Consider the following 25,719-nt stretch of genomic DNA (forward strand, 5'->3'; position numbering starts at 1 on the left):
ACAAATACCATGTAAGAAGTTGTGTGTGGAGGGAGAGAGAGAGAGAGAATGTGTTTCTAAAGTCTAAATCAGGGCAGGGCTGACAAAAGCTTTTTCCAGACAAAGAATGTACATTCACCTGTCTGCCTTGGTTCACATGTAAATTAAGCATTGTAAGCAACACTGTGCAAGCCTGTTTGCATACAAAGTCAACATAAGGATGTGAAGTCTACAGGGAGTCAGCACACCAGGGAATAAACCACATGAGGGTCACCTTGACTCTGGGGACAAAAAATGATTTGGGGGACTCTAAGGAAAGGCAAAAAGACACACCTTTATCCTACACCTCAAGAAGCAATCAGGCAGTGTGATTACATTAATGAAAACAGGACTCCAGCCAACCTTGGCTGGAAATGCTGCAAGGTGGCTTTGGATGAGAGAAGACTGTTTTAGACTGATAGAGACTAAACTTAACTTTAACAGGCTAGCAAGCATGTACTGATTTTGTTTCATAGGCAACTTTTCTGCTTCCATTATCCTTATTTGCTATCTCTTGAATTTTAACCCCTTGGTTTTCACTCTAATAGAAGTCAGTGTTGTGGAGTTATGCAGGAGCTGATCCTCAGGTGAATCAAACAAACCTGGTGTGTATACTGTACCCCTTGGGGGAGGAAACCTGGTATTTCTGAGCGTAGCCAGTGACAGGAATGGATCTCAAAGATCTTAGGGACTGGGGTCCACCTACTGTTAACTTGCAAAGCAAAGTGAGGGCTGGCAAGAACCTGAGGAGATTGTTTGGGTAGCTAACAGGCTGGTGTTCTCAAGGAGCTGACACCCAGTTAAGCACCAGCAAGTCTCTCTCGCTGGAGACAGGGGGTAAGAAAGTGACTCTCAGTCCTGGGCACCCCAAGAAAACATCACAAGGATCTTCCATGTAAGGATTATAAAGCACTTTGCAAATGTTATTGAAGCCTCACAGCACCTCTGTGAACTTAAAACAGCATACAATACCCCCATTTTACCCCCACACAGAAGTTAAGTAACTTTCCAAACTCACACAAGAAGCCAATGGCAAAAGCTTGTAATGGAAGCCAGATACCCTGTTGGTTCCCAGTCGACTAAACCTTTCTTAAATTTCTCCCCATTATACTCAAACCCCATATAACCATTGGGAACAATTTCCTTTTCAACCCTGTGTGTACTTGTGTCAGACCATGCATATGGCATACAGAACAAAGAATGACCTGTGCCTGTTTAGGCCACCAAATGACACAGTTTTTCCGGTCTGCACAATAGCAATCTTATGCAATGTCTGTATCTCTCTTTGAAGCTTTAATGTGCTCAGTAAGTGCTATGAATTATCAGCCTCGAGTACCATAATATTTACAAGATATGTGGGGACAAGTCACCATATCCAGTGACTCTAGGTTCCACTGTTTTCTTAGCTATTTCAAGCTAGGAGTCTACAAACAGCCCCCAAGGCTCATCAAAGTCCAGGATGTCCATGTTGTCATCCATGGCTGATAATTTTTAAAGGAATAGGATTCCAATCAGTGTTGTCTTGCTTAGTCTCAAAGTCAGAAATATGCCCTTAATCAACCAATTTGTGATAAATTTGTGTTGCAAAGAAATAGAGGCCTAGACCTTTCATAATTACAGGTGGTGTATAATTTATTTTAAAATATTGTTTATATTGCAGTAGCACCCAAAAGGTGTGAGGTGCTTTCCAAACACAGAGAAAGATAGTCCCTGTTCTGAAGAGTTTAAGGGCAAGTCTACACTTAAAATGCTGCATTAGCGCAGCTGCATCAGTGCAGCTGTGCCACTGTAGCATTTTAATGAAGATGCTCTACACTAATGGGAGACCTGTCTCCCGTCAGGGTTGTTAATCCACCTCCCCAAGAGGCCGAAGTTATCTTGGTGAGAGAAGTTCTCCTGCCGACATAGCACTATCTAGGCAGGGGGTTAGCCTAGTATAACTACATTGCTCAGTGCTGTGGATTTTTCATACCCAGAGCAACATAGTTATACTGATATAGGTCTGTAGTGTAGGCCAGACCTAAACAATACACTGGTCAGTGTTGTGTTATGTGTCTGTCTTCTTTTTCTCATCCACAGAACATCTGAGTGTGTCACAGCTTATTTGGGGTAATTTGAGATAGGGGCTGTGAACATATAAATTCTGGAAAAAAAAAAAACCCAAACTTTTCCCCAGAAGTTTCTAGGTGGGGATTTTTGCACAGAGCTAGAGATATAACTATTGATGCGATAAAGGTTAAAATGGTCTCAAACTGTTGAGTTTTACCCCAGGTAGATCATGACACCCACTAAATCTTTGATGGACCCAAATTGGGAATGATATTTAAGAATATGTTCACTGCTTTGCTTGCTTAGACATGTAGTCTGGAAGATTACAGTATGCATGCAGCAATAAAGAACAACAACAACAACAACAAAAGTGAACATTTCTATGCAGCCACTTTATAATTGTCTGGGTAGTTCATGGGAATGTGCCAATACCATTGCCCTTGGTGAACACATTGCCACTGACATTTCTAGTCCAAACTTTGCTGGAAGATAAAGATTTAATAATTCATGTTGCTTCATCCAAGTTCTCAATTACAACATGATTTTTTTTTTTTAGGGGGGAGGCTTACTGTGAACTCAGCAGAATTGTCTGCAGCTGATCTAACAAAAATGTATTATATCCTGTGGGGAGGAGCCAGAGCCAGAGGACAGAGAAGAACAGGGGGAGGGGACAGGGAGGAGAGGGGTGCAGCTCCAGAGAGATTGGGAAATGAGAACAGGTGGTAGGCAAGCCTTGGATTGGTTATTTGAGAAACAGCTATATGCAAATTTAGGCATTGCCCAAAGAGAGTAGTGGGAAGGTGGTGTGGGCAACTTTTTTTCCTTTAATAGTGTTAGATGAAATCCTATGGGTGAGAGTGAGTAACTGCAAAAAGCAGTGAAGAGTTTGTATATTTCAGGAGCTGTAGGGTTGGCAGAATAAAGGTATATGTGTGCAAGGGATTGGCACCACCAAGCAACCTAAACTCTGCATTAACAGGTTTGGTTTGTTTTTTTAATGATTGAATTGGAATACTGAATCCCATTCTGGTGTCCACACTTGAAAAAGAACAATCAAAAATTTGAAAGGGTTTAGAAAAGAGGTACAAGAATGATTTGAGGTCTGAGAAAACATGCCTTGTAGTGAGAGATTTATGAAAGTAAATCTGGTCTATTCAAGAAAAGGTTAGGGGGATGACTTGATCAGCCTACAAGTACCTGTGTGTGTGTGTGGGGGGGGGAGATTTCTGATACTAGTTTTTTCTGCAAGATTAAAGAGCAATCATAGTGTGCTTGAGTGGTTGAAAGCTGAAGCTAGACAAATTCAGGCTAGAAATAAGTTGCACATTTTTAACAGTGAAGCTAATTAACCACTGGAACAACTTACCTAGGGACCAGGAGGATTCACTACCACTTGAAGTCTTTCTAAAAGGCATGTTATAGCTCAAACAGAAGGTCTGAGTTTGATGCAGACATCACTAAGTGAAGTCTATTATGGAGGTGGTCAGATTAGATGGTTGTAATGGACCCTTCTGCCTTAAAAAAAAATATGAATCTGGAACTGCTTTTTCTGTTTGGAACATGTTGTTCACCTGTTGCCTATTGTCTAAACCCTAGATTGCTAGCTCTCTGGGGAAGGGACTCTCTTTGCACTCTTGCCTTGTAGAGTGTGGAGTATAAATGGGTTCTAATCTCCGTTTGTGGACTTTAGGCACTGCCACAATAGAAATAATATAAGAATAGACTCGGTTCCTTAAAATCCCTATTGTCCCTCAGCCCCAAATCCTTTTGGTGGCTGGAGAGTGAGTGAGGATAAGTAGGAGCCTATAGCAGAGTATCTGACTGCACACAGAATTGATGCATATAGAGGTTTTAACATTTGTCCCTTACATTTTGTGATACTGATAAGGTTTTATGCTCTTGTCTTGGGGGCGTTACTTTGAGCATTTGTGGACTTCTGACAGTGATGATGAATAGTAAGGCTCCAGAAATAACACCAAGCTACACTACAGCTGCAAGAGCGGACTGTCCCTCAGGAGCAGGGCACTAGGAGCCGGCGGTCTGGCCATGGAGCTCAGGCTCAGTTCTCTTGCTACCCAAGTGACTGGTGCCAGCACAAGTCTCTTCCTTGGATCTCGCAGCAGCAGGCGCCCCTCCCCAAGGGCGAGCTGGGCACCGAGGCATGGCCTCCCGCGCTGCACCCTGGGCACGTGAAGAGCAGGGGGCAGACTGAGGGCAACCCTTTATAGGCAGCAGCTGCTGTTCCCACCCACCCACCGCTCACTGTGCACTGCAGGGGCCGCGAGCCAGGCACGCAGGCTGAGCGCCAGGGAGACAGAAGCGCAGCGACCCACCACCGGCTGCCGGCCACCCGCGCGTCTCCAGTCCGCTGCGCTCCTCATGGGACCCCGGCGCCTGGCGTTCTTGCTGCTCCTGCTCCTGCTCCCGCCGGGTGAGTGGAGAAACTGCGGCCGCGGACCCGTGCTGCGGGGCTGCCACTTAACTGCCCCGAACCCAGGGGGAGCTGCCTGGGGCCCGCTGGTCTGAACCACGGTAGAGTTCGACAGAAGCTGGGAAGGAAGGAGGGACCCGCCCGGAGCGGGGAGCCGGTGAAGAGTTCAGGGGGAGAGGGAGAGAGGAATCACTTCGGTCTCGTTACAGTTCTACAGGCTCCTGTAGGCATCGCCCCAGAGCGGGGACCGGGGCTGTAGGCTCTGTGATTGAACACACAGCCTGGGTTGGACGGGTTCCTGCGTCTGCGGGGGGTGGCGCTGTTCTAAGCGCTTGACACTTTCAAATATTAGTCTGGGCGAGGATGAGCTGCCTTTTGGGGATAGGAAAGGGGTGAGGGTAAAGCACGATAATGTGTTCTCTCGAAAAGAAATAACTAGTTCAAGGAGTTGTAGAAAGTAGTTGGGCAACGTAGAACTCAGCCAAATGAGAAATGGATAGTCCAAGCCGTAACTAAAAACGATCTACAACTTCAGAGAGAAGATTTGTAATTTGGACACGTTACAGTTGGCACTCCCAGCTTTTCAGTTTCTTGACTTCTGGGTGGTTAATTGTAACCGTAATGTTGCAAATATAAAGTAGGGTGGGGTTTTTTGTTTGTTTTTTGTTTTAGTGAAAGAAATACAAAAGACTTTAAAAAGCATCAGTGCTATATGCAAAAGATTTAAATAACACAATACTTTAAACTAAAGATGGCAGATCCCAACAAAATATATATTGCAAGCCTACACAGTTATGCATAGCTAATATGGAGTGTATATAAAACTATTAAAAATATTAAGATTGCAAAGTCAAAACACTCAAAGATTAGGAAATGCCAGAATCAAGACCGCTTGTAGGACATTAAGGCAGCCCTCTTATGTGGGCACATTATGATATAGTCTTTAATCACATACTATTTGTCCAGAGGGAGCAGTAGTCACTTAGTGAACAGTTATTCAATATTTTTTTTCTCCTTATTGCTCAATTTACTGCACATTATTCAAACCCTGCTCTATTAATTCCATGTTCACTTTTATCCTGGGGTTTTCTGTAGTACGCTTTAGTATAGCATGAGTGTTTTACAAACATTAATGATTTTATTTTCCACACACACCAACCTCATGAGGTGTTTGTGTGTCTTATCCCAGTTTTACAGATGGGGAACTGAGGGAGAGAGAGGGGAGTCCAAAGTATCAATGGGTTTGTATGCCACACTTAAGACATCTAGGACCTGATCTTCCCAGATACTTAGCATTATATAGCATTTCAGTTGTTCAAAGCACAGCTCCCATTAACTTCAGTTGCAACTGAGTGCTCAGCACTTCTGCAAAGCAGACCAAAATATGGAACACAGTTAATTACCACCTATGAGAAGTTTAGTTTGAGTGACTTTCCTGCCCTAGGAACTCTGTGGCAGAAGGAGGCATAGAATTCAATGCTCCGGGGAAACATTTTACTACCTTAACCCAGGAGATAGTCCTTTCTCTTCCTACAATCCCCTGCCTGATTCATTTGTTGCAGAAATTGGAAGGTGTGTAGTGAATCAAGGATCCTACAGACTCCTTCATTATAGCGTGACTCTACATTAGGCACTTCAGCCTGTGCCCTGAATGAGGCAGGGGTCCTTTGGAAAAGAGTCTAAGTACCTGATCACATACTATCATAATGCAAATACACAATAGGACTCAAGGAAGGTTCTAGTAGGCTCCTTGTCCCAATATCTTTCCCCCCCCCCAACACACACGTCTCAAGTCTGGCTCTTGTCCCCTGTGCATTCAAGTCAGATGGCATCCTTCTTTATGCTGCCTGGGCTTCTGCAGAGGGGGCATTGAGAACATAGGAGACACAGGCTCTCTCCTCTCAGCTCTGGTGCTAGTCACCCAGCCAAGCCCACTCATGAGCAACAATTACAGAGAAGGTTCAGCTTCTCCAGAAGCCTCAGGCTGGAGTAGCATGCTCAGTCACTCGGTAGAGACAGCAGATGCACAATCTGGTCAGTACGAGGAGGTGTGAAGCTAAGCATGCATTGAATCTTGGGAAAAAAATTGGACTGATGGTGTATGAAGTCTTTACTAGGCATATACTTCTGAAAACTCTGTTTGTATATAACTTGGCCAATTCAGACAGATTTTCATAGGGAAGTAAAAAGGCATATCCCTGACAAAGGGCCCCCCTTACCAAATTACTAATCCCTGCTCTAAAATGAGGGGGCTTGAGATTTTCAGAGAAAAGTTAATCAATTTTTAAAAAAAACATTGCAAAACAACATTTTCCTGTAGCCTTGATCTCTGAAGTGGCTGAACTGTCGTGGCTCAAATGTTTAAAACAAAACTGTGTGAGTAACACCCCTATATGGAAAATTTTAGCCCAAAGGGTTAAAATTTCACAAAAGTTGTGAGCAACTGAAGACAGGGTCTTATAATGGGAATAGTCAAGCAGTCTTAAGAATAGGCAGTGTTATGGGCTCCTGTACACTTCTTTAGTTATGCATCATAATTTTATAAAGTTAAGCACCTTAGACCTCAGTGTAGATAAAAGTTATTTCCTGTAGCTGATGAAGGCTTCTGGTTCAATGGGTGAACTCTACTGCCACTTCCTCCTCCTCACCCTGAGGGCACAGACCATCTGCAGCAGCACCCTCTGCTCCAGCACAACCCTAATCACAGCATAGGGTGGGGGAGGAGGTAAGTGGGGGGGAGGGGACCAGCTTCACTCTGTAGCAGCAATTCACAGCCCTTGGGCTGGCTCCCTGATCTGGGTATTGCAGCTTGGCACACTGGATTGCAGCACTACTCAGGTTTGGAAGTTTTGTAGCATATTAGTAAATCAAATAAATGAATTATCTTGTATACAGGACAAGTAAAAGCCAAGTTAGGTAGGTTAAATCTTATAATTACAGTCCTGGTAAATTGGAGATTAGTTCCAGCATTCTAGCGCTCTCTTTTCAATTATAATGGGCTCTGCCTATATTCCAACATCCCAGTGCTTGAGGTCATAACTGTCAGTCAAACTTTATTCCAATCCTCTCATCTAAGGGTCATTTATAGTCTTCCTTTGAAGTCTAAGTATGACCACTATTACTTCTGTCATAATGACAGATAATCTGTCATAGATTATACAATGGAATTTAAAGCCAACATATCCTCCCCACTACATGACCCAATTTTATTTAATAATGCAGAGGACTCTACTCCAATGAACAATGCAGCTCCTCTTACTTATAGCTGAGTGGTATGTAAAAAAGTTCCTAATGATGACATCTAGGCATATGGCAGTGGAGGTCTATTTTTGCAATAAAAAATAAGGGGGGCCAGCCCTTTGGGATCACTGCCCTCCCCAAAGGGCTAGGGGGCCAAGCTGGTATCCCTAAGGAATTCTCACCACCCATTTCACTTTAGTTAATGGACACAAAGCAGCTATGAAATCTTAACTATGTAGTCAGGTAGAAACAAAAAAAATCCATAATTAAGTCTTCTTACACTGAACTAACTCACCACCGTCTTTCTACAACTGTATGCACACTATACAAGAGACTGATTATGCAAGAGTCTTGTACAGGGCATGTATACCATTGTAGTAACTTGCAAGTTATAATTGTGTCCTTAGCTCAGTGTAATTATTAGAACAGTTAGAAACCCAGGAAAGAAACCCTCCCTGCCCCACATCCAGCCCTACTTCTCTCCTGCCAGGGGTCCCAGCAGTGGCACAGGCTCCCCCTGCCTGCCAGGCCAGACAGAAACAGCCCAGCTTGCACCTCCTCCCCCAAAAGCCTGCTGGATCACGACTTCCTGTTGGTCCACAGCCCCAGGAGGCGCGGCCATGGCTTCTGGCAGGAGGGCCTGGCAGGCAGAGTGGCACTCAGGTACTGGCCAGGCTCCCTGCCAGCAGGAGCCTCCTGTTCCCTCCAAACCCTTCCTAATTTTTAAGCACAGACCAGGCCTGAATAGTCCAGATACTGGCCACTTGCCATCTAGTTTCTTTTATTGGGCCTCTTACCCTATATCTGAGCACTTCACAAACATTCAGTTAATGTATCCTCACAACAGGAGGGAACTGAGGCAAAGACAGTATGGGCTCATCTAGGAGAACACTTAGTTTGTGCCAAGTGCCCAACATCACACAGGAAGTCTGTGGCAGAGCTGGCAATTAAACCCAGATGACCAGAGTCTTAGCACTAAACCTTAACACAAGGCCTCTATAGGAAGCATGAGATTACCACTTTACTGCGCTCTCAGTATGGTAAAAAAAATAAGCATTTAAACATTAAAAATCTCTAACACTCAGAGTAAAGATGACATTAACAGTTTCAGATAACTGAAGCTTTAAATAAGTGCATAGCGAATGTTCTCCGAAACATTATTCAGATACTGAGTGAAGTGTCTTGGTTTTTCTTTAGATTTTAAAGGTGCTTTGGGAAAAACCCATTCTAGGAATCGAAGAGGAATCCTTGAATTAGCTGGAGCCATTACATGCAGCACAGGACGCACTCCTTTTGCCTATCTACGTTATGGATGCTATTGTGGTCTGGGAGGGCAAGGCTGGCCTAGGGATAAAGTAGACTGGTAAGATAATACATTTATATTTAACCAAAATACTGGGTTTGCCACGAGAAGGGTAGGGGAGAGAATAAAATAGGCTAAATTCTTATCTGATTTACAGCCTATTTAACACTAGTAGGGTGTATAAATGGGGACAGTATCTGGCCCAGTGGCCAAGGTGTAGCTGCAGTGTGCTAAAATTCCATTGCAATGAAATGTTTACATGAGGCTTGGTGTTTAACTCACCTCAATGAGTTGTACTAACTTGATAGGATGAGTTCACCACTTTGCTACTGTTATTGTTTGACTGAATGTCCCAGGCTTCATTTTATAATCCATCTTCTCAGGGGAAGTTTTAAAGCTCATCTCTTTTTGAGTTCTGTATAACAGAAACGATGGGAATGTTCTCAAGAATAAAATGCAGCCTTCTTGCCTCTTGTAATGAAGAGCTGGAAGGATATTTCTTACTCTTTCCAGACAAAAAAAATATTGATGGGACCAAGCATGGAAAGTTTCAACCCCAAAAAGTGAGCATTTTAGATTGTTATTAGTGTCTGGAAAAAAAAAGGAATCTATGAAGGAGAACTGTTGTGCAAACAGACCAAATTATGAAAAAAAATGTATTTATAAATTATACATGTGTGCGTGCCAGTGTGGATTCCACTCTAGGTGTGCATACACCTTAAGCATGCAACACTGGATTTTATTTGAATAGTGTGCATCTGGGCCACACATGAGCCCTGTGCCCGCAATCTGTTTAAAAGGAAGGTATATTCAAGCAGCCTCACTCCAATTGAGGGCGGCCTCTAGTCAGTAGGCCAGAGAGAGAGAGAGAGACTTTTCCGCCCAAGCTTCCTCACAAAAGCAGAGGAGCCAAGACATCATAAAAGCCAGTTTTTATGATAGCAGCCAAGTCTATGACCACCATGGTGATCATACAAAGAACACTTAAGATGCCAAATCTTGGGATATTCCCTTGCAAGGTAAAAGCCACAATTTAGGAATTGACCCCTCAAGTGTTGGTAGCTGTTCAGCAAACGGACCGAGATCCCTAAATATAAGGCATTACCAAATTCACAGCAGGGAAATCTGGTCTCCCCGTGAAATACAGTCTAGGGCCACCCAGCTCTGAAAGCCGAGCAGATAGTGGCAGCTGCTGCTTGGGCATGCAGCTCTGAAGGCATGCCACTGCAACACAGAAGTAGGGGTGTAACACATCCTTGAAATATGCTATTTATGCCACAACCAACCTGCAAAAATTGTGCGATTTCTCTGCAATTTTATGAGACCCCCTACTTATAGTCACTGAAAGATTCCACAGTGACCCTATGCTTTTTGGGAATCTATGTTCTTCCACCCTATTGAAAGGCATATCCCCAACCACCACACACCAGAGATTGCATACCCAGTTTTACCACAGAGTACCAGACCAGGAAATCCTTTGTTGTACCTACGGTGAGTCCTTTATCTAGAGGAAATAAAGGGGGGGGGGACCATCCTATACTAGACCTCAGCAGACTCAAATATATACAGCACCACAGGTTTGGGATGGTAATGCTTGCCTCCATCATCCCATCACTCCAAACTCAAGACTGGGTCACTGCTCCAATTTGCATATCACCATCCACTCGGTCCACAGGAAGTACTTGATTCACTGTGGGCAAGGATGCACTTGATCATCATCCCCTTTCTACAGGGGAAGCTAGAGTTCTGGGAATGGTGCGGTCAGCGTGGAGTGATTAAGATAACTCTCCACTTACTAGAGGTTGGCAACAACCTGGTGGACTTTCTGATCAGGAATGTGGCAACCAGCCATCAGCAGTCACTGCAGAAATCCATCCCGGAACTGATATTCCATTGGTACACAACTCTCACGATAGACTGTTTGCCATGGCAGACAATGCCAAGTGCAGGAATTTCTGCTCTAAAAGAAGATAGGAGCTCTGGCTCCCTTCTAGGTGCCTTGTACAGCAGTCATTGACACCACCAAAGTAAATCTTCCCACCGATATCCAGGATGATATCCAAGCTATGGTCATCATGATAGTCAAAATTGACTCTGCCAGTAGTGGGCTACCAGACCACTGACATATGCTCAGCCATTTCCCTCATATGCCTTCCCACCTGTTCAGATGTTTTCATAAAACTATGGTCAAATATTGCTCCCAGACCCAATTATTGCTTCTGAGGGCCTAGATCAGGGGTCAGCAACCTTTCAGAAGTGGTGTGCCAAGATTTCATTTATTCACTGTAATTTAAGGTTTCGCGTGCCAGTAATATATGTTAATGTTTTTAGGTCTCTTTCTATAAGTCTATATTATGTAACTAATCTATTATTGTATGTAAAGTAAATAAGGTTTTTAAAATGTTTAAGCAGCTTCATTTAAAATTAAATTAAAATGCAGATCTTACCAATTTAGTGTGATCTTTGCCCGTGCTTTTCCTTGCTGAGTTTTCCAATGTCTGGCACATATTTGGATACTTTAAGCTGCACACCGGCTTCTGAGTGATTGGTTGTTAACTTATCCAAACATTGGTGGAGCTGGGCCCCTGGGCCCTGAATATTCCTGGAGCCCAGGCACCACGGGCCCATACAACTCTCCGCCTCTGCCTTCCTCTGCTACAGGCTTCCTGTGAGACCGTGGGCCAGTCACTCAGCCTGTTTGGATATGTCTGCGCTGCAATAAATGGGCAGCAGCTGGCTCTGGCTTGCAGGGCTGAAAAGTGATGTAGATGCTCAGGCTCCGAGATCCCAGAAAGGGTCTCTCAGCATCTACATTGCTAATTTTAGCCCTGCAAGCCTGAGTCAGCTGACCCAGGCTGAGACTTGGTGCGGCAAGTTTATCAGTGTGGATGTCTCCTTTGTGCCTTAGTTTTCCCTCTGTACAATGGGAACTGCCCTGCCCCACATGGCTGCCAGGAGGGTAAGTGTCTTAAAAATAGTGAATTGCTCAGCTACTGCAGTGATGGGGCCAGATAAGCCAGAGTCCAGGGCCAGACGGGACCACTAGCTTATTTAGCCTGTCTCCTGCATGACATAAGTCATCAGCAACTGAAATTAGATTGGGTGTTACAGCCAAAGCTACAGAAGGAAGTTACAAGATTGCACTGAACTGCAAAAAACGGAAAGCCATTTACAGACGGAATCCCAGGCCGGCAGCAGAGTGCCACTGAAAATCAGCTCGCGTGCCATAGGTTGCTGATCCATGGCCTAGATGTCAGCTGGTTGAGCAGGACTGCTAGAAATTACTCCCTACAGGTCCAAGAGATTGTTTTACAGTCAAACCCTCCACGAGGAAGCCTTACTTCTTGAAGTGGAAAAAGACTTCCCATGCAGGCACGTCAGTGTGAACTCAGTGTGAAGCCAGTAGAGCCCCAAGACCAAAGATTCTGGACTACACACACTGCTGCTGAAGCAAGCAGGCCTAGCCTTTTAGAGGGAGCTAAAGTCCATCTGGCAGCAATATCAGCTTGCCACACCCCAACATAGTCATATTCAATCTTTTCACATTCCCTGGTATTGAGATTTTTCAAGGGCCTTCTCCATACCTGCCCTATGGTTAGAGACCCTGCTCCCACACAGAAGCTTGATGTTGTTCTACAGCTTATGGAGCCTCAATTCAAATAGTTAATGTAGTTTGTTATATCACCCCATCACTACAAGTGTTTCTCATAGCCATCACGCCAACATGGAGAGTGAGAACTGCAAGCTCTCCTGACAGGACAGCAACGTACATCCTTCCACGATGACAAAGTGGTGATTAAACTGCACCCTAGATTCATTCCTGAAGTGTTCTCAGAACTCCCTGTGAAGCAGTCTATTATGGGTAGTCTTCCCTCCGCTGCACTCGTCAGTAAAAAAAGCTTCATACGTGTCCAGGGCCCTACTTTATTACAAGGACCAAATCTTTCAGGACTTCTACCTTGGTCTCTTTGTGCGCATATACCTGATGTGCAGAAATGCCAAGTCATCTAGCCCCAGAGTATCTCAAAGCAGTGGAAATGCACTGTGTAATCTGCTATCAGTTGACTGGAAAGCCTCTCCCCAAAATGTCAAGGAATGTTATTCCAGGGCCCAGGTGACTTCTTCAGCCTGCGTTAGAAATATACAGATCTCTGAGATCTGTAAGGCAGCCATATGCAGCAAGTCACTGACCTATGTGAAACACTGTGCACTTGACATGGCAGCCAGAAATACGAAGTTCAAAAAACAGTATCTCAGTCCCTGTTTGACGGATACAGCCAAGATTCCTCACTCTCACCATCTGGTGAGGGTACTGCTTGTCAGTCACCTACAGCAGGATCCAGATATACATTGCGACCAGGGTCCCAGTAGGGCCAGCTATGGTCACTCAATTAGGGTGAACTGTAAAGAACGGGGCAGCCAAACCCCCAAAAGCTGGTGGATATTCCAATATTTAGATTTACCAAGCCAGCATAAAACAGCTTCTTTATTACCTTACTGGTTATGCAGAAGTCCAAACACAGTTCTCTTGAGGTGTTCAAGCCTCAGGCCTCTGTCCAGGTACCTAAATCAAATATATCTGAAAATCTTATTTCATCATATAAAAGAAAAGGATCTACCAATCCCAAAGGATCAGACACATTACCTCCCAGGTTATTGAATATTCCAGATCTTACCCAAATACATGTTACAGCCAATTTTTATTAACTAAAATTTATTAAAAACAAGAGTATGGTCATTGAGGTTAAGATTCATAGCAGAGATGGTGAGCTTTGTAGTTGCAAAGAGTTCTTTCAGAAATAGTTCATAGATTATAGTCCAATGTCCAAATATCGTATTTAGGGCATACCAGCATAACTGGGACCTCTGTCTTGCGACTCAAACGTCTCCTGATAAAGCTTAAGCAGATCTGAGATGACAGAATCAGGACCCAAGGATCTTTTATACAATTTCATGTACTCTTGGACAAGTTGTGAGTTCCTCCAGGAACAAAAAGGTAATTAGGATAACTTTGAAGGAGGTCCATCACTGGTACTTAGCTACAGAATTAAAGCCATTTGCTTGTTCCTCCACCATTCACAGCAGAGGTGGGCAAACTACAGCTCACGGGCCACATCTGGCCCATGGGACCGTCCTGCCCAGCCCTTGAGCTCCCAGCCCTGGAGGCTAGCCCCCAGCCCCTCCCCTATCTGCTAGAGCCACCCGCCTGCCCTGGTGCTCTAGACTGTGCAGCAGCATTGCTGGCTCTGGCCAGGCAGCGCAGCTGCCAGTCCTGGTGCTCTGAGTGGCATGGTAAGGGGGCGGGTAGCGGGGGGGGTAAGTCAGGGGAGAAGGAGCAGGAGCATAGGAGTCCCAGGGGGGCTGTCAGGTGGAGGGGGTGTGGACAGGGATTGGGGCAGTCAGGAGACAGGGAGCTGGGGGGCCATTAGGGGTGGGGGTCCCAGGAGGGGGCAGTCAGGGGACAAGGAGTAGGGGAGGTTGGATGGGTCAGGGATTCTGAGGGGGGGGCAGTCAGGGGGCGGAAAGTGGGAGGGGGCAGATGGGGGCAGGCTGTTTTGGGAAGCACAGCCTTCCCTACCCAGCCCTCCATACAGTTTCAGAACCCCAATGTGGCCCTCAGGCCAAAATATTTGCCCACCCGATTCACAGTGTTTCAAAGAGAGATGAATACCGAGATATCCAATGTTTACAATTCAGTAAATGCTAGAAGTTCAGAGATCAAAAGAACAATCAGAATACAGGATAGACAGGGACTGTTGATTACATTGTCGACTCTACTTATACATATGTAAATACACAAAAAACACAAACATCTCCCCACATGTCTTTTGAGGGTTATTTAATTTTGCAGGATGTTTAACACTTTCTGGCCATGTGTCACAAACATACTTGAAAAAGAAAGTATGGTTACTTACCCTACAGTAATTGTGATTCTTAGAGATGCTGTAGTCAGTGTGGATTCTCTAACCCACACGCCATCCTTGCTTTTTTTTAAGTCAAAGCCCATGTAGCCAAAGAATTGCAAGGGAGCTAAGGAAGGTTTGTGGCTGACGCACCCTGAATGACAAACTTTAAAGGTCAGAAGGGAACATCATCATCTACCCCAGAGGTGGGCAGCAAACTTTTTGGTCCAAGGGCCACATCTGGGTGGGGAAATAGTATGCAGGACCATGAATGTAGGGCTGGGGCACGGGTTTGGGGTGCGGGAGGGAGTGTGGGAGGGGGTGCAGTGTGCAGGAAGGGGCTCAGGGCAAGGGGTTTGGGTACAGGAGTTTGGGGTCCAGGCTCCAGCCCAGCACCACTTACCTCCAGCAGCTCCAGGATAGCAGCTGTGTGCAGCAGGGCAAAGACAGACTCCCTGCCTGCCCTGGCCCCATGTCACTCCTGAAAGTGGCCAGCATGTCTGGCAGTGGCTCCTGGGGGTGGGGCAGGTGGCTCTGCCATGTGCTGCTATCACCTGTGGGTACCACCTCCAAAGCTCCCGTTGGCTGTGGTTCCCTGTTCCTGGCCAATGGGAGCTATGAACAGCGGTGCCTGCAGGCAAGGGAAGCACACAGAGCCCTCTTCCCCCTCCCCGCCCCCCAGGGGCCACAGGACATGGTGCTGGCTGCTTCCGGGAGCTGCGCAGGGCCAGGGAGCCTGCCTTAGCTCCGCTGCGCCATGAGGCTGGCAATCCCATGGGCCAGACTGAAAGCCTTGATGGGCCGGATCCGGCCTACAGGCCGTAGTTCGCCCTCCCCTGATCTAGCTTGACCTTCTGTATATTGTAGCCTTCTTTTGGTTAGGCTAAACAAGCCAGTCCTGTCTGTTTCTGGTAAGTCTTTCAATGGTTCCCCAGCTGTGCCCCAGGATTTTCAGCTTGGCTTCTACAGCTCTTCACCATGTTTTTGGGAAGCCTCATTTTCGCTTGCCTTCAAGTGTCCATCTTATTGCTACTCTAGTGATGGAATCAGTTTCCATCCGAAGTACATGGCCAATCCATCTCCAATGCCTCTTGGCAATGACGGTGCTCATCACTGGAGGAGCTTTGTTGCTGCCCTGAACACCAGAGGCGTAATGGGAACATGATGAGGATGATGAAACAAGACAAGCTCATTGAGTCTCCTCTCATAAGGTAGGTTTTACGTTCCTCGGATAATCCCAGTAGCTGCTCTCTGCACCTGTTCCGGTTTGAATTCATCTTTCTTAAAAGATGAGACCAGAATTGCACACACTATTCCAGATGAAGTCTCATCAGTGTCTTGTATAATGGTACTAACACTTCCCTGTCTACTAGAAGTATCTCACCTGACTCATTTTAGGACTACATTAGCCTTTTTTCATGGCCACATCACCTTGGCAACTCAGTCATCCTGTGATCAATCAACACACCGAAGTCTTTCTCCTCCATCACTTCCAACTGCCATCCCCATCTTATAGCAAAAATGTTTGTTAGTCTTTAAGTGCATGACCTTGCAATTTGCAGTATTAAATTTCATTCCATTTCTATTACTCCAGTTTTCAAGATCATCCAGATTTTCTTGTATGATATTCTGGTCCTCCTCCATATTGGCAATACCTCCCAATTTTGTGTCATCTGCAAATTCAGTTGGTCTGGCACAATCTACCTTTTGAAAAGCCATATTGTATTTTACCCCAATTACCATTCACCTCTATATCCTTAACTACTCTCTTTTTCCAAGTTTGTTCCAAGACCTTGCGTATAATTGAGGTCAAATTAAAAGGCCTGTAGTTGCCTGGATTAAACCCTCTTCCCCCCGCCCCCCACCGCCTTTTTCTTAAAAATGGCAAATATATTAGCAATTCTCCTGTCACAGGGAGTTTACAGATTCCATACAAATCCAAGAGCAAGGAATTTTAACGAAACGCACAAGCATGCATAGCCCCAAAGACACTATGAAAAATAAGATCTGGTTACGTGCACATGAGTGGTTACAGTGGGATCCATACTGACATCAACATTTTAAACTACACTTGGTAGTAACCATACCACCAAGTAAACAGCTACAAAATGCCTCCTCTAAAGATCATCATTGGGAATATGAACCTACTAAGACACTCCCCTCTTCTGCATTATCTGTTGCACCCCAAATTGGGGATGTTGGTACCCTAACAGTAAATGGTATTGTAACCAACAGGAAAGCAGGTTTTTTTTTGAATATTTCTTTAGGGCTAGAATATACAAACAGATCACATTTTAAACTCCTTTGTTGTACTGAAATCTGGACTACGTGGAATAAATTTTATGATCCTCTGGCTGGTTATTTGAAGCTTCTGAATGCAACATCTGACATTTATTTTGTAGACAATTTTGTGGAAGGTAATTGCTACTTTAATAACTAAATTAAGAATACAGATGGATGGAAGAGTATTATCTTTGCTTGTGGTCAATGTAAGCTCAAATCCTTCATTCTGGGGTATGGCATCTGAAAAAATATAAAGAGCCCCTGGTGGCAAGCCAACTTCCTGCTTACAAAATATGGCTAGCTATTTGTGGTATGGGTTTAGTGGGTACACAACTTGCCTTCTTTTGTCTTGGTTTTTAAAATATCTTTACGGAGCATCTCAATTTGGACAGCAATTAGAAAGTACAAGACATTTATGCATACTTGGGCTTCACAAAGGGCAGCTGAGTTCTTATTCTCCCTGTTTTATTTCTGGAAGTTTTGATCACATCACTGCAGCTATGTTACTTTCATAAAATCAAAAGCAAGACATAGCAATTCTTACACACACTTCTGTATTTAACCATTTGAAACACAAATGGATTAAAATTAATTCCTAAACTTCAGCTAGACAAAGGCTGTTTGTTTTTCCATAAACATAGTAAATTTTAAGTCCATGAGGCAGCATAATCCAGTAATTAGAACTTGGTGCTGGGAACCATGACTTTCTGGGCTATATTCTGACTACCTCAGTCCTGCTGAGGGAGTTTGGACAAGTCACCAATTTTTTCTGTGCTTTGTTTCTTCATCTGTCAAATACGTATATTTACCTACATCACAGGAGCATTGTGAAACTGTTTGTGAAGCAATTTGCAATCTTTAGATGAAGGGTCATGTCGAGCTGCCAAGTATTAGTTTAACAAATTATAGCAAAAAAAAAATCACTTGTTTATTCACTGTTGGCAGCAATTTGTAAAATCAAGACAAAAATAAATACTTGATAGTGCTGAGATTCAAAGCACTACTTTTTAATCTTTGTAGGTCCAGATCCTAAAAAGCGAAACATGCCAATCTAGGAGCTATCTAAAAAAATCATATACACACTGCAATACTATATTTGTTTGTCACCAGAAGAGACCAGATGTCATCACTGAACAAAAAGGGCTCACTAGCATGTCCTTCTCTCCATCTGAACAAAAAGAGTGTACCAGTAACTATTGCATAGTTCAGACTCCAGAGTTTGTAGCAGAGCCTACAGCCCCTTAATTCCAGATCCCCCCAAAATGTCCCCAGTTGTCAAAAGTAGTTGCAAGAGTAGTGACTCTGGCTCAAGAATCAAGGTTTATGAAATGCTAGCAATTTTACAATAAAATACCCTTTCTTATATAGCTTTTCTATATTAGCTGTGTTAATTATGAAGGCTTTTAAAAAACAACAAACAGGAAGGGTGAGTCATTTTGAGTTATCCCCAAATTTTTTCTACATTAGCAACTCAATTTCACTCATTAAATGACACTTAATTCATCAGTGCTCTCCAAATAAATCCCAATTAAGCAACAATTCTGCTTTTATTCTGATTATACCAGGCATGGGCAAATTTTTTGGGCCAAGAGCCACATCTGGGTGGGGAAATTGTATGCAGGGCTGGGGCAGGGGGTTGGGGGTGCTGTGTGCAGGAAGGGGCTTAGGGCAAGGGATTGAGGCAGAGGAGGGGCGTATGAGGGGGCTCAGGGCAGGGGATTGGGATGCAGGAGGGGTGCGAGGTGCAGGAGGGGTTCAGGCTCCAGGGTGGCAGCGGCACACACCAGGGTCAGGGCAGGCTCCCTGCATGCCTGCCCTGTTCCCGGCCCCGCACCGCTTCAGGAAGCGCTGTGGCCCCTGGGGGAGGGAGGGTGGAGGGCTCCACATGCGCCGCCCTTGATGTACCTCCAGGTACCTCCCACGAAGCTCCCGTTGGCCGCGGTTCCCCATTCCCGGCCAATGGGAGCTGCGGGGGGGCACTGCTTGGAGGCAAAGGCAACGCACAGAGCCCTCTGCCCGGGGGCCACAGGGACATGGTGCCGGCCACTTCCGAGAATGGCGTGGGGCCCACAGCACCACGGGGGCCAATCCAAAGCCCTGAGGGGCTGAATCTGGCCCGTAGTTTGCCCACCCCTGGATTATACAGTGGTCATGTCTGTTCACTGTAGGGCCATACACTCTACAGGTATTGCTTGGTTCTCTACCACAATTAAGGGACAGTGTTACAGCTTAAGTAATGTCTTTATTTAAACAATACTATTTCATAATAGATTTTATTGCATTTCTTATCTTCATTAGTAATATAAACCACAAATGGATGCCCTTTTAACTGGTATAAACAGCAATGGAGACAGTGAGGCACAGCTTAGGCAAGTAAAGACACACCTGAAGGGAGTATGTAGCTGAGTGTGTGGGGCTGTGAGCCATGTAGGATATGTACTCCACTACATACCTGCACCCTTCAGACTTGTCTTTACTCTACTTGCCTAAACCACGCCTCACCAGATACATTGCTATTTGTAGCAGTGTAGCCTCCAGCTGCCTGCCCTCTGCTGAAGCCCTTCCATGCACTGCAGGAAAAAGCTCTGGCAGTGGGGCAAGGCTCTGCCAGCTCCCTGATGCTGGACGGGGGAGCTACGTATATGCACTACATGCTACCAAAAGGTGTGTGTAGTGTGGACGTAGCTGTAGCGTGATTGGGCCCTGTCACTGGGCAGTTTCTTGGGAGACAAAGCTCGCTGTGATTAGAGAATACTGCCAAAATATCCTGATAGGATCATTTGAGAGCAAAAAAGTACACATGCAGCTAGATTATCTAAGATCCACAATAGCTATTCTACTTGTTTTCTTCAATACTGGTTAGTATATATGAATAAACATGACAAAACAATGTCATTTAAGTGCTATACTACATTAAAAGCCAATTATCTATTCTCTCATTAAGACTCTTGACTGGATCTAGAAGAATTTGTTCATGGAGACCTTTAGCGTTTTGTAGTTGCATAGTCTACGTACAGTACACCCTTGCTATAGTGCCTTCATTATTACAAACCTTCAGCTATAACGGACCTGGTCCCTGGATCCCAACTACAGGACAGTACTGTTAAAAAAAGATGTTGCACATGCATGCACAATTTTTGTTCAGCATCATACATAAGCCCCAGGGCAGAAACTAAGGAGTGGGCCCACATCCAGCCTCCCAGGGCTAAAGCCGAAGCCCCGCTGAGGTGGGGGCTGACAGCCTGGAGCCCAGCAGCTGCAGGGGCTGACCGCCTGACCCTCTCTACGATGGCTGAAGGTGGAGAGGTCACCTAAAATCACCTTCTGTGACCAACTCCTAGCCTTAGTTTAATTAATAAAATAATGATGATGATACCTAACTCCTTTATCTAAGGCAACTTCATTAACTTACTCCAGCAGTTTCATTACTTTTGATTGTCCTTTCTCTATAACAAACCCCTGGCTATAACAAAAAAGCATGGATCCCAACAGGTCTATTATAGTGAGAGCGTACTGTGTTAATAGGAAAGTGTGCCAACAAAAGCATTAAACTCACTACATGACCACACAATATTATAGTGAGATAAACATAAATCCATCTTTTTATTGCTGTCAGGTGCTGCTTTAAGCATGACTGCTGCTACAGTAAGGCAGAACACGCAGGCTGTAAGCCCAAGATAGCGAGCTATAAGTGGGAATGTGAAGACAATACTGCTGTGTGTGGTGAGTAACTAATTAACTCTATTCTCCTTCCAGGGAACCACAATGCCACTTGTAACTTCCTTATTTTGTCTTTCTTCCTTTGTTTTTGGCCCTTCTTTCGTTGCACCATTTCTATTAACACTCCTAATGCTCCTAAATTTGTTCATCTCTAAATTTTAGCTTCAGTGAGATTCAAAATAACCACAGCTTTAAAGTGAGGGATCACATACTAATGAGTTTTCTATGTACAGCAATACAAGGCAACTTAAAAAAGTTAATCACCAATCACGTACAATCTGCATTCTGTCATGCTGCTAGAACCACAGTATGCTACATTGCTATGGTCACAAGTGGCATCTTCATCAAGATAGCCACTGCCAACAGTAGACTCAGAAACTAAAGTACTTTCAAAGGCATCTTACAATTTACACATAGCAGGAAATGCTTCTCCACATCTGAATATTCAAAATGGACATAAGCACATCTGGGATGATTGTCATTTCTAGGCACTGTAGTACAGTGATTCTTAAACTTTTTCCATTCTTTGCCTACTTCCCTCCCCACAAAAAAAAAGAAGAAAAAAGAAAAAAAAAAGAAAACCCTTCATAAGCCACCTTTCCTCCCAGCTACCCAATTCCTTGCCACTAGGTTCTCAAAATGTTTCACACTGCAGCCTAATGGGAAAGGCTCCACTTAGGCTACGTCCAGACTACCCACCGAATTGGCGGGTAGCGATCGATTTTGCGGGGATCGATATATCGGGTCTCATCTAGATGCGATATATCGATCCCCGAACGCGCTCCCGTCGACTCCGGAACTCCACCGGAGCGAGTGGCGGTAGCGGAGTCGACGGGGGAGCCGCGGACGTCGATCCCGAGCGGTGAGGACGGGAGGTAAATCGGGATAAGATACTTCGACTTCAGCTACGGTATTCCCGTAGCTGAAGTTGCGCATCTTACCTCGACACTGCCCCCCAGTGTGGACCAGGCCTTAGTCATGGCTAGAATTTATGAACAACTGCTTTAGTACATGTAATAGTGCACTACGTTACTAGGTTTACATATGGGAAAAATAAGCCCATAGGCCACAAAAAAAACCCACTATCTTTTTGAAAAGACATAGAAATTCATACTTCAGAATTCCTTGGGTCATTATTTTCTTGCTCACAGCACCTTGATAATGTGTTTTTCTTCCATAAGATTTAAACTTCAATACATTTGCCAAACTACAGGAGGGCAGAAGAGTATTGGCTAAGTAATGACACGACCGGACGGAAAAAACATGTAAAATTAAGCAAAGCAGTCTGGTTATACAATAGCTACAGTATGACAAATTGATCAAGTACTCATTTCCTAAATTAATGCATCAGGCCCCCTGCAGAAAAATCTCCCATGAAAGTCAGGATAGGAATTCATTGAGCCCTAAAATTCGGATAAGGTAAACTAATGTGAAAGAGGAACTACATGGGATTCATATGCATGTTCAACAAAAATGCTGCTTAAACAATTTTTTTTCCAATGCACCAGAGTTTCAGCTGTAAGCTTTAACATACCTTCAAGAGGCAGAATAGAATTACAATGAGTAGTGTTCAAGTTTCCTTCTCTTGGAAGGAAGTCATGTTATTTCCCTTCAGCCGCAAGAAATATCTTTAGTGGAAAGTCAGAAACAAAAGATTGAAATATGGGAACTCAAGTTATGTTAGACAGAATTTTGCTCAAATTAAAATAAAAAGTAATGAAATTAGAAATCAAAGACTTCACTCAGATTGACAGCACACAATAAGATTCAGAGTGGAAAGATTTTGCTGTAATTAGGACTTAAATGTTTGGAGTGGGGAAGGAGGTTTTCTGTAGAACTTCTCTCTCAATTTTACAACAGTAGCTAAACATTACAACATAAATTGTTTCAGTAATTCTGCAGTATGTATTGTATAACTCCTACAGCCACAATTATTTTATGCATCATTTGTTAAATCTTTGCTGTCCTCTCTCCCCATCTCTACCCAGTTTATTGCTGAATATCTTAAATTCAATTACTTTGAAAACGACTTAATTTAAATAAGTCAATCCTGGAGGTCATTAATCCTTCCTGAAGACTCCCACAAAGTTTTTATACCTGCTAATGGTGATTCCAATCACTGAAAAGAGCATGTGTGTTGATTATTATTACCACCGACTTAATTTGATTGCTATCATACACCTGACCCCACTGTAGATTAGAGAAAATTATGTTTTTCTATTAATGTAGAAAAATTTTGACACAAAATTGGTTTCTGGCTTCAAGAGGTGAAGATTGGAAAAGGGAGACCTTTCTAATACCAAGTATACACACTACAGAGACTGGAAGTTAACAGATAGTAATTTTTGTTTAATATCCCTGTCCAGACTCAGTAACTTGTACCTATCTTTTAGCTTTGCCCTTTCATTTGGTCACCTGACCTCCTATTTTTATAACTGTGCACATAATAGTAAAGCAAAACAGAAGATGAAAAGATTATTCTGTGATTAAGTTTACAAAAAGAAGGAAGAATTAAGACCACAAAAGTTGTAAACTTAGAATTAAACTTACTGAGACCACTAATACTATCTGCTTAAACTAAGTTTTTCATTACAAGATTACATAAAACTGGGCAAGACAAAATGCTGTCGTATTTGACAAATTTTAAGACAAAAGTTACTCACCTGTAATTGTAGTTCCAACTGTATTGCCACTGCAGAGGTAAACCCTGGGAGCAAAAACCCTGAAGCCATCTAGAAAGCAATTATGTTGGCACCACACAAAAATATGGACACTGATATGAAACACGAAGATGTCTCACCAGTAGGTTTCTTACAGGCGCTTACTCCTTCTTACAAATATGACATTTAGCCAATAGAAAAGGCACATTTTGAACTTAAATTTGTTTTGCTCAGGTACATTTGAGTATTAATTTTAGTCTAGCATATTTAAAATGCATGCAATGCTGCATTGGGGGACATGTCTAGATGATGACAAATCGGTCATGTTTAAGATAACTTTAAAATAGTGCATTAGCCAACTAGTGTTTGTGATCACCTTTTGTGGACCTATCACTTTTTTTTTTTTTAAAAGGTGTTAAACCATTTCTACACTAGGATTTAAAGTGTTAAACCAACACATTTTAACCATTTTTAAAAAAAACGTGATTTTCCTACTCTAGTCTAAAGGTAGCCTGCTAGTAACAGCCAACATAAGTTAACTGCATGCTCATGAGATGCAAAATATTAAATTTAGGGTGCCTGACACGCCAGAAAGGAGACAAAGTTTGGGGTGGGGGAAGGAAAGGGAGAGTGCTGTTCTGCATTCTTCTCATTTAAGATCTTGTCTATTCTACAGATGTAGCTTGCCCTGAGATCTAACATGGTTATGTTTCAAGCACAGTTCAATACCATAGCATGAACTAGATCTTAACCATGCTCCACAAGACTGGGCTGTTACTGTGCCAACACCTTGGAGTTATTCAGGGGCAGAGTTAAAGATCCACTCTACACTTCTCAATTCAACTTTGATTTAACAGTGTCAGAAGCCACCTGATATAAGTGGGTCCTCCAAGACTGTTGTACTTGCTCTCTACAGGTCACTGTATACTACAAATACCTGGTCAAATACCAGAGTTGGAGAAAATAAAGACCACGTTACTGCAACATGACAGTTACAAACAAAACCTTTGTGAAAGGCACAGAAAATAATTTTGTAAGGTTAAATTGCACCTTAAATAGGCTGTTGAATATAGTGTGTAACAAGTCATATTGTATAAACGAGCGAGTTAAGTTTACTGTAGAAGTCTTAACACCTTTGCAACTCAATTTTATAGTACACAAGTCTAACTTTTGATCTTGCATCTTTTAAAAGGGCATTAAATACACAGAGAGAATGAAGAGCCACTTCTCTCACATAGCTCTGACTAGAGCAGAGGATACAAAACAATTACCATTACTCCTTTCTGAAGAGGAGCTAAACTATAAAATCCCTCCATTTTGTAAGCATAAGAGGATTTAAGATAACTCTTCACTGAGGGTTTGCTCCTCCCAACACAGTTAGCAAAATTAATTTCTCAGCTAAAATGAGCTCTGCAGATGGGATTGCTCACAAATCCCCTCCCCTCCCACTATCTCCATCTGCTGGGAGGTATCATCATCATCATCTAGGTTCAGTCTAGCACTGTAATTTGGGAGAATTCTGGTTTACCATTAACCAAGTACAGCAAAAATTTCAAAATATGTAAAGAATAGTAGAGGAGGAAAGAAATCACAGTTGGGTAAAGTAAAAGGTTTGTTATAAAAAATTAAGATGTTACAATTTATACAGGAAATAACATTTAGGACAATTTTCTGAATACTATGTTTACTGCTTACTGTTACCATTTGATGTCCTTTAATTACTTTAAGAATCATTTGTACTTTGTTTTCATTTTCTTTTCCAGATTCACTAGAAGACAAATGCCAAAAAATAATGTGTAAATGTGACCGCAAAGCTGCCAAGTGTTTGGCTAAAGCCCCTTATTACCCAAGGTACATTTTCTGGCCAAATTTTGTATGTGGTGACTATCACCCAAAATGTAAGTTTTAGTGAGACAGGAGGACACTACTCTAATATTTACAAAAATCTGTACATGCTTTTGAATTTAAAATAAAATTTCTATAAAAAATGATGACTGATTTTTTCCAGCAATGTTTGTGCATGCCTAGTTTTCATAATGCATAAGCTAAAAGAAAATTTAGTGGTTCTTAACAGCTGGGAAACTGTAGCAGCTTTCACGGACTGAATCTCAA

General features: G+C 43.4%; 1 protein-coding gene across 1 annotated transcript; it reads left to right on the forward strand.

The window, feature by feature from the left end:
- Positions 1-2,911: 2,911 nt before the first annotated feature.
- Positions 2,912-25,551, forward strand: PLA2G10 (phospholipase A2 group X). The gene is made up of 5 exons (XM_039490200.1): positions 2,912-3,046; positions 4,343-4,498; positions 8,936-9,101; positions 20,844-20,950; positions 25,371-25,551. The coding sequence occupies exons 2-5, from the start codon at positions 4,447-4,449 to the stop codon at positions 25,514-25,516; spliced, it is 471 nt and encodes a 156-aa protein (XP_039346134.1). The 5' UTR covers positions 2,912-3,046; positions 4,343-4,446; the 3' UTR covers positions 25,517-25,551.
- The last annotated feature ends 168 nt before the right edge of the window (positions 25,552-25,719 follow it).

Source organism: Mauremys reevesii, linkage group 10, assembly GCF_016161935.1.
Source record: "Mauremys reevesii isolate NIE-2019 linkage group 10, ASM1616193v1, whole genome shotgun sequence".
In the NCBI taxonomy this organism is placed as follows: domain Eukaryota; kingdom Metazoa; phylum Chordata; order Testudines; family Geoemydidae; genus Mauremys; species Mauremys reevesii.

Bases quoted from the DNA above. Each gene is read 5' to 3' on its own strand.
- PLA2G10 (XM_039490200.1), top strand. From the start codon at position 4,447: ATGGGACCCCGGCGCCTGGCGTTCTTGCTGCTCCTGCTCCTGCTCCCG. The intron at 4,499-8,935 runs GTGAGTGGAGAA...GTTTTTCTTTAG, and splicing joins CCTGCTCCTGCTCCCGCCGG to ATTTTAAAGGTGCTTTGGGA. The intron at 20,951-25,370 runs GTGAGTAACTAA...TTTCTTTTCCAG, and splicing joins AGACAATACTGCTGTGTGTG to ATTCACTAGAAGACAAATGC.